Here is a 9,937-nt window from a genome sequence, read left to right as displayed (position 1 = left end):
AAATGTGTGCTGTAAAATCTTGGAAACCTGTACAACACGTATCCAATCAATGTAAGTGTGTGTGTTGAATATGAGATGTGCCCTACGGAGCATTATAAGGATATTTAATAGCTACAGCATTTGCTTTCTGCATCTCGAATTAGATATTCCATCCACTTGTATTTTCTCCTACAGAAGTGACACAAGCGTGCAGCTCACTAGTGTGCAAGGAGAGCATGTAGTCACTCTCACTACTGATATTACAAACATCTGCTCTCCAGGAATCCACAATGCTTTCACTGTGTGTCTGTTGTGTTTTGCATAGCGACTGATCCAGTGAACTGATAAAGGTACGGGACCTGTTATCCAGAATGCTTGGGACCTGGGGTATTTTCCGGATAACGGATCTTTTTGTAATTTGGATCTTCATACCTTAAAGGAGAATGCAAACCTTACCAAAAAAACCCTACCCCCCCCCACCCCACGTAGACCCCCCTCCCTCCTTCCCCCAGTCTAGCTGCCCCCTCCCCCACAGGGAAATGCCCCTAACTATTTACTAACCCTCGGTGCAGATTCAGGCATCAGAGTTCACCACAGCCATCTTCCGGGACTTCGTGTCTTCTTCCGGCACATTGGCAAATTCCGTCCATTTTGACGCATGCGCAGTTGTTGCAAATCGGTAAATTGTTCCAACTTCGCATTCGCCACTTCGCTGATCTCTGTCTCAACTTACCTAAGACCCAGAAAATGGCTGCGGGGAACTCCGATGCCTGACTCTGCACCAAGGGGTAAGTAAAAAGTTAGGGGCATTTCCCTGTGGGGGGGGGAGGAGGGAGGGGGGTCTACGTGGGGTGGGGGGTAGGGGTTATTTGGTAAAGGGTTGAATTCTTCTTTAAGTCTACTAAAAAATAATTTAAACATTAAATAAACCCATTAGGCTGGTTTTGCTTCCAATAGGGATTAATAATATTATAAACGGGATCAAGTACAAGGTACTGTTTTATTATTACAGAGAAAAAGGAAATCATTTTTAAAAATTTGGATTTGATTATTTTGATTATAATTATATTGGAGTCCATGGGAGACAGCCTTTCTGTAATTCAGAGGTTTCTGGATAATGGAATTCCGGATAACAGATCCCATACCTGTATAACCATACAAATAGGAACCTTGCACGGGAGATAGGCTGATGATGCCAGTATGGCTGCGTCTGAAATCTAAGTAGAAAGAAACCGTGGGGCTGTACAATGTCTCGCCCTTTGAACGTGGAGGTGGGCTGATTCCATAATGAGCAGCGATTCCCCCAACCGTCTGTGAGTCCGTTCAACATCTACTCCTAAACTGAGGGGTGTGAAGCAACAGGTTTATTTTAGTGTCAGGTACCCAAGAGACGCCATTACCCTTCTGCAGTGCAATGTCTAAAGGGGGAAACTTGGCAGTTGATTATTCGAGTTATGGTTTCTGACCTGCAATAGCAAGTGTTGTGTGCTGGGGTCAGTGACCCTGACACCCATAAAAAGATGAATTGTCCCTACATTGTTAGGGCCCGGCACTTGCTCAGCATGTACTAAATTCTGGGATTTGGTCGATTTGGTTCATTCCATTCCCTAGAAATGACAGTGACTGTTTTCTGTTCTGTTTTTTTAAACGAGAGAAAAGTGAGTGGCATTTCCTTCAATGCAGTTCTTTTAGAATAGTGGGACTGGCTTCTCTAGAGGGACCTGGGGCAGTGACAGGGCACTCAGCCTAGCTATGGTTAGAACTATGACAGTTTATATCTGTAACCTTGCTGTTAGCCAATGTGTTAGCCAATGCTAGATGTGAGGGGACATCTAGCAAAGTCAGATGTCACATGGGCAATATTTTACCCTCCTTGTAAAATCTCTCTCGTGGGCCCTCCTGATTGGTTCTTGTGAAATCTGGACACTCCATTTTAGTGTAGAATTCCATGGTGCAGCTCGAGCCAACACGTTGCAAGGCGACGAAACGCATGCGACGTGTCGGGTGTTCTGTAGATACAGGAAGTTGCACTCTTCATTTTCATCCGACAGTCGGATAAATGTCATTCTTACCTGCGATTTCTCCTTCCTGTATCTTCAGAACATCTGATACGTCGCATGCATTTCGTCGCAAGTCGGCTCGAGCTGCACCGCGGAGTTCTATCTGCACCCCCTGCCCCTGTTCCCTGAAAATTTCTATTTTCCTATAGATTTATTTCAGTGTTGCTCTCCCTTGAGTTGAGTGCAGTCGGCTGGGTATATACTGTGACATGTGTAGGTACTTATAGAGGGACGGTGTAATTACAGCGTGTGCTTGTTGATTACAAATAAATGCTATTGATGAACTGTTATAATGTTGCCAGGAATCCAAAGAAATCCACTGCATTAAACAACTGACATCAATAGGGTTTTATAAAGCTTGTAATGGGGGGTGGTAAAAATAGCTTGGAAATACGCTGCAGCGAGGGATCATTATTGTTCTTCCCCCTCATTTACGCTTTACATTGTCAAGACAAAAAAGACAAGAAATTGTGGCAGTATCATCAGTTGATACACATCCCAGTGAAAGGGAGTGTGAAAATAGCAGCATATGCTCTTAAAGTGATACTGACACATTGCTTTAAATGATAGGAGCTTGTCACTGTTACTGACAAGCTAATTGTCCCTGGCTTAGCATCAAACAGGGGCTATCACTCTGATCCGCTGAACTGTGCTGGGCTAGAAATTCAGTTCTATCATACCGGGCCCACTCTGTCTAACTGTATGTGCCTTGCACCAATTAGCACACTGAATGTGTAGTTATCACTTTAATGAAAGTGTTCATTGATTGTACAATTGTGCATTTCCCCCCCCCCCCATCTCATGCAACAGGTTTGATGCGGGTCATGATGGCTTCATTGACCTCATGGAGTTGAAACTCATGATGGAGAAGCTGGGAGCTCCGCAGACACATCTTGGACTCAAAAATATGATCAAAGAAGTGGATGAAGATTTTGATGGGAAACTCAGCTTCAGGGAGGTGAGGCACTGTTCCCTGACCCTTACAAAATAACATTTTGCCATAAGGAAGACAAGTATGCAGTCATTTTATACCCACCTCTCCCACTCAGCATGTCGGAGTGAATTACAGAATGGTTATGGAGCAGTCCTGGCATTAAAAAGGGAGGGAGCATAGGGCAGGCAGAGTATGGCACACACAGGGAGCATAGGGCAGGCAGAGTATGGCACACACAGGGAGCATAGGGCAGGCAGAGTATGGCACACACAGGAAGCATAGGGCAAGCAGAGTATGGCACACACAGGGAGCATAGGGCAGGCAGAGAATGGCACACACAGGGAGTATAGGCAGGCAGAGTAATGCACACACAGGGAGCATAGGGCAGGCAGAGTATGGTACACACATGGAGCATAGGGCAGGCAGAGTATGGCACACACAGGGAGCATAGGGCAGGCAGAGTATGGCACACACAGGGAGCATAGGGCAGGCAGAGTATGGCACACACAGGGAGCATAGGGCAGGCAGAGTATGGCACACACAGGGAGCATAGGGCAAGCAGAGTATGGTACACACAGGGAGCATAGGGCAGGCAGAGTATGGCACAGTACAAGCCATGATAGTTTAGGAAGGTACACCGCCTTTGTGCTATAGAGCCTATAATGATTGTCCTATGAGTAAATGTACTATAGCATGTAACACATAAGGCACATAAGTGCAATGGTGTTTATTCTGGTTCGACATCTCTTGCTGAAGTTCTGGAGCACAAACATATTTACTTGGTGAAATTTGATTCCTTGTAGGGCAGAAAAAGATCTCCTCTGATCTGCCCATTTTATACAAGAGAATATTGGCAGTGCTGGCAGTTGTGCTTGAACAGCTTCTGAAGAGCCTGGCATTGCCCGTCTTTGTGATAAGCAGTGGAAATTGACATTGGTTTTCTGCATTGCCCTGGGATGAAAGATAATTGCAGTCTTTTTTCTGCTGGAAATGTCAGGACAGTTTGTACTGAGAAAGTGTCAGAGAAATACATTGGTGCTATTAACAGGAACACTGAGGATGGTTAGATGTGTTATTCTCCCCTACATTGAGCATTGCCAACCTATATCTTAATGACTGCAATGAGCAGCTTCTGGTTTTACCCACCAAATCTGATGATCCAGCCTCGTTAGCTGGTTTTATGAAGTACTGGCAGAATTGGTTAGAATTGTGGTTGGTCAGGCAGTCGACCTTAAATTTCAGTAGGATGTAAGCAATGATATTTATGACAATATGCAAATATACAGTAAATATTACTTTTATTGTCCTTTAAAATTCACCAGTCTTGAAGCATGTAAAGTTCTGTTTAAACTCACCCTCACAAATATGAATTTGGCTCAAACAGAATGGACACAACATGCATTCCATGCAGTCACTGGTCTTCCAGATGCAGCACAATAAGCCCTAATCATGGCGTCTGCTAATTATATACAGTGCAATGCCTCCAAGCATTTTGTATCCATGTGCCCGAAACCACTGAAACTCTCCTCTCTTTCTCTTTTGAAGTTCCTTCTAATCTTCCGCAAGGCGGCTGCCGGGGAGTTGGAGGAAGACAGCGGGCTGCACGCTCTGGCGCGACTCTCTGAGATTGACGTCTCTATTGAAGGTGTAAAAGGAGCCAAAAGCTTTTTTGAGGCTAAGGTAGGAATATCCCCATGAATAAACCCCATTTTATACGTTTATTATTGTGGATGTTTGGCAGATGGTAGAATTGTGTGTAATGCATCATTTGTTTTTGGCCTGCTGCTTCCAGGATTCATTGCTTTTATTTATTTATTTATTTTGCAATAAATGGCAGTTTTATATCGACCATCTGCCCAGTGTTGCTGTACTGGCTTCTCTCATTTCTGCAACATTGCTTTGTGCAGTAGAGTCCTGCATAGGCTCGGGTACCAGGGGGTTACCCGCAAAAAAAGCTGGAATCCTTCAGAATGAGGGGAGGATTTCCCCTTCCCACCTCTAATTTGCATATGCAAATTAGGATTTGTTCGGTATTCAGCCAAATCTTTCGCGAAGGATTCGGGTTCGGCCGAATTCAAAATAGTGGATTCGTTGCATCCCTAATATACAGTCAGTAGCTGAATGCAGATTATGAAACAAACGCTGCTCTGACGCAACGGGGCAAATTTACTAAAGTCGCCGTCCCTAGCAAAAATTAGCCAGAAAAAAATCGTAGGGACATTGCCAATTTACTAACAGGCATAGAGGACAATTCCCTAGCGAAAGAGCTCAACGCTAACGAAGTTTCGCACCCTTTCACCAGGCGAATTTTCGATCGCTACTCCGCAAATTTACTAAAGCGAGAATTTTCCATTCCATTAACCCTTTTGCCAGAGTTTCCCTTCACCAGGTTATACCTGCCGAACTGATAATATGAAGTTACATCCTCCTCAATCTTATGTCAGTGACATCATATCCTGTATGCTGAAAAGTTATAAATAGACAAAATGCTGGTGTTTTTTTCATATTTTTAAAGTCGTAATGGTGAAATATATATTTTTTAACTATTTGAAAGTCATGCCACATTTGTTTTAGGGTGGGCTCATGTCTAAGGCATTAGAGGATCTATTTTGTCTTTATTTTGCTTCCTTGGACAGTTTTAATAATAAGTGGCCACTTCAAGCAATTTCACCAACATAGACATATATATATATATATATATATCACCTATATGTACCCTCCCTATTCAAATTGACCTAAGCGTAAGTGTGATAATGAAGTTTGCTAGGCAGAAATGAACGGTAGCGAAAGCACTGTCACCAGAGCCGGGCCAACACGGCCAGGCGCCCTAGGCAACCTGACTGGCCACGGCGCCGGCTGACAGCTCGTTCCATTGCGCATGCGCAAAACTGCACTCATGCATGAAACTGCGCTGGTGTGCGCATGCGCAGAAGCACATTTACTCTCAGGAATTAAAGCAGCCGGCCGGGGAGAGACATACACTGTGCGCATATGGACATGTGCAGCAGCGCATTATGCACTAAAATTACAGCAGCGGCCGGGGAGAGACAGGACGGGACATGGGGTAGGCGACAGAGCAGGTACGTGCCTGGTGCCCCCCCAACTTTGCGCCCTAGGCAGGTGCCTACTCCTAGTTCCAGCCCTGACTGTCACACTGGTGAATATTTGCTGGGTGAGACGTAATTTTGCAAATTAGCGTATGTGCTGCTAATAAATGTCTGACAGAGGTGTGAAGTGTGGCGGAGCCTTCCCATGCGAAAATTTGACCTTTAGTGAATTTCCTCCATTGTGAAGCCGGGGAAATGATTAGTTTAGCAGTCCTGGTGATGACCCAAACAACTGAAGCCAGCAACCCAACTCTCCCACACAGGTATTAAAGGTAATGAGCAGGTTGCTCTATAATAACAGCTCCTGACCCACTCTTCTGTTAGCCAAGGGAGCCATCATATGCACCATGTGGATGAATTAAGCACAGTGGCTGTAAATAAGGTTTCCCTATTGCTTTGCAACCTGTCCTCTCTCTCGGGACACAGGAGTCTGACAGCTGCAAGAGACACGTCGATGTCCCTAATAGCAGCCGCCTCAGGGACCCACTGGCACTGCAAATGGAACTCCTAATAAATCACTTGATTTGTGTTAAAGGAGAACTAAAACCTAAAAATGAATGTGGCTAAAAATGCCATATTTTATATACTGAACTTATTGCACCAGCCTAAAGTTTCAGCTTGTCAATAGCAGCAATGATCCAGGACTTCAAACTTGTCACAGGGGGTCACCATCTTCTGTTAGCCAAGCTGCTCAGAGCCCACTAACATTCACATGCTCAGTGGGCTCTGAGCAGCTGTTGAGAAGCTAAGCTTAGGGCTCGTCACTATCAAGCAGAAAATAAGGTTGGCCTGTAATATAAGATGATGCTACAAGGTTGATTATTAAATTCTGATGCTAATTGCACCGGTTTCTGTGCTGCCGTGTAGTAATTATCTGTATTAATTACTAATCAGCCTTATATTGTGACATTTCTATTCTATGTGTACTGTATATTGTGAGTGGGTCCCTAAGCTCAGTAAGTGACAGCAGCACAGAGCATGTGCAGTGAATCAGCAGAAAAGAAGATGGGGAGCTACTGGGGCATCTTTGGAGACACAGATCTTTACTGCTAAAGGGCTGTGGTTGCCTTGGGCTGGTACAGAAGCCCAAAACATAATGTACAACATTTCTAGCTACTTCTTTAGTTACATTTTAGTTCTACTTTAAATGATGAGCTGGACTTGGCACAGTTCTACGTCAGTATAATATGCACTATTCACTATGTTAGAACCCCACCAGATCCATACATATGAGCTCAGTCCTCTACAAACTACCTGGCCAAATACTGAACCGAAAGGTTTAACCCTAATCTGCATAACCAAGTTTAGACACAAGCAATAAAACGTTATCTTCTACGGAAAAAAAAAACCTCACAGTCATTTGCTCCGAGCTTTGCACAAGGCAAAGAGATTGTTATCGTTATGAAGGGCACTTGACATTATTACTGAAAGCGAACACGGGGTTTGCATGGACTTTAGCTTCTCAAACTGGCCTGATCCCCGTTCCTATAACAGAAACACATTTATCCTGTTTTTTGTTCAATGATGCAGGTACAGGCCATCAATCACGGGAGCCGATTCGAACAAGAGATCAAAGCAGAACAAGAGGAAAAGAAGAGACAAGCAGAAAAGAAAGAACAACGGAAAGCCGCCTTTAAAGACCTGCAATCTGCCTTTAAGCCATAAAGCAGAGTGGAATATTTTCATAGCATGCAGAGAAACAAATATACATATATTATAAAGATCTCTAATTTATCGCTCAAGGTTTAACGGACCAATAAAGTGAACCATTTTATTAGCAAATCCATTTTTTATTTTTCAGTTGCAGACACAATATTTTTTTATGTAATTTTATTGCATTTTATTTTATTATGGTCAATCATGTAAATAAAAAAAGGGGATCCAGGCAACACTGAAAGTGCTTCTTTCTAACAAGTGGACTTTATATAGAAATTGTACCTAAAAAAGCAGGTATTTCTGTGTCACGGCCCTTCAGTTGGGAAATACAATTCCCAGTTTGTACAGCGGGGGTAAGTGATCGCTGAAATCCAGACGCCTGATATAGAGAAACACATTGTGTGACTTATTTTGGTGAATATTTTTGTAGTGTTTTATCTTCATAAAGTATAAATATACATGATGTAAAGTGAACCCATCACCACAGGTTGTCTTGATGGTAAATGAAAGAGCATTAATAAAAATTGTACAATGATATTGATGTGGCGTTGTTTTTCTTCCCATCGTTACAGTAGGGCCCCCAGGAGCCCAGTTCAGTTCTTTTGGGCAGGATTCAAAGGGCCGCAGAGGAAGGTGGGACTCAAAAATGAGTCGGGTACATGAATGTGTTCTCGGTTGTTAGAGGCGTTACCTTTATTTAGGGGACCTAAACACCATTGTGTGAGAAGTCCAAACTCATGACGTTCAATCCTACAATTTCTATTCTACTACTTCTGGCTGATCCAGATGAATATCACAACTCACTTGTAGTAATCAGGTGGCAAATAAAAGGGGACGACTAGGAAAAAGGAAGACAAAACACTGGGAAATAATATGTGGAAACAGTGAAGTTCATTAGCTATTGGCTGAAGTGCAGCAGAAGGTGATTTTATGATTTCTTCATTGTCCAATGAGATCTATTTCCTGGATACAGTGTCGGACTGGCCCATCGGGATACCAGGAAAACTCCCGTGGGACCTCATGCTGCTAAACATTTGGCCTATTTCATGGTCATTCCCTATTTGTATTAGAACAAAGAGGCTAAATAAATGGGATTATAGATTATAGTATGTAAAGAAAAGAAACTAGGAGAATAAAGGCTGAGTGAGTAGGCACCTGGTCTAAGGCTTTTGGGTGGGCTCCTGGTGTTCCAGTCCAACACTGCCTGCATATATAAATAGCAAGAAGAAATGGAGTCCCCTAAATAGGTGGACCTGTAATTAAGACATCACTAAATCATTGCATAATCTGCTTTGGAAGGATCCCAGTTCATATCCATAATACCTTAGGGGCAATAGTACATCGGGCAATTTCTCGTTTTGCCTCTGTGATAATGGCTTGAAATTACTTCTGTTGCCACCGGTCCAGTCACCTGCAGACTAATAAGAGCACTGCCAGGAGAGGCATTGGGATGTTTCAAACAGAGTAGACAATACCATACGAGGCTTGTTTAACGGTGGTTGTACAATACCAGCCATTGTGCCTATATAATATAACAGATGCTTGTAAATATAAGAAGTAAAAATAATATACAGTATATATATCAGTGATTACCAACCCATTGGATGTTGCTCCCGGTGGTCACAAAGCAGGTGCTTATTTTTGAATTCCACACTTGACCTGGAAGGAAGTTTTGGTTGCATAAAAAACAGAGCCTCCTGTAGGCTACCAGTCAACATGGGGGCCTTCAAATAGCCAATCATGGCCTTTACTTGAAACCCAAGGAACTTTTTTTATGGTTGTGTTGCTCCCCAACTCTTTTTAATATTTAAATGTGGCTCAAAAAAGAAAAAGGTTGAGGACTAGGGTTGCCACCTTTTCAAAAAAATACCAGCCTTCCTGTATTTTATCTTTTTTCCCTATAATAACATTGGGATCAACCACCATTTTTTTTAACCTTTTTTACATCATGGTCTGTCATTTCAGGTACTGCAAAATCAACACATTTACAGCTTTTTGTGGGGTGCAAAGGTATAAAAAAAAAAAGTACATTCACCAGAGAAAACCATATATTTTCAGAAAGTACACAGTCTCCTGAATCCAAATTGGGTATGTATGTCTTTCTACTCCAAAGCACCAAGCCACAAACCTTTCCTAAAGTTGGCACATTGCCTAGGTGGGTTTTTGCTCTTAAAGGGTAGAACGTATTAGATATGTTCTTG

General features: G+C 43.0%; 1 protein-coding gene across 1 annotated transcript in view; it reads left to right on the top strand.

Annotated features, from left to right (window-relative positions):
* efhd2.S (EF-hand domain family member D2 S homeolog) overlaps positions 1-8,271 on the top strand; it is an 11,119-nt gene extending 2,848 nt beyond the window's left edge. The window contains exons 2-4 of the mRNA XM_018227919.2: positions 2,850-2,997; positions 4,519-4,653; positions 7,611-8,271. Coding sequence (XP_018083408.1) covers positions 2,850-2,997; positions 4,519-4,653; positions 7,611-7,745 — 418 coding nt within the window. The 3' untranslated portion in view covers positions 7,746-8,271. The remainder of the gene's footprint in view (positions 1-2,849; positions 2,998-4,518; positions 4,654-7,610) is intronic.
* Positions 8,272-9,937: the final 1,666 nt, after the last annotated feature.

The sequence above is a fragment of the Xenopus laevis genome, chromosome 7S (assembly GCF_017654675.1).
Source record: "Xenopus laevis strain J_2021 chromosome 7S, Xenopus_laevis_v10.1, whole genome shotgun sequence".
In the NCBI taxonomy this organism is placed as follows: domain Eukaryota; kingdom Metazoa; phylum Chordata; class Amphibia; order Anura; family Pipidae; genus Xenopus; species Xenopus laevis.
This window is presented reverse-complemented; position numbering and strand designations above follow the sequence as displayed.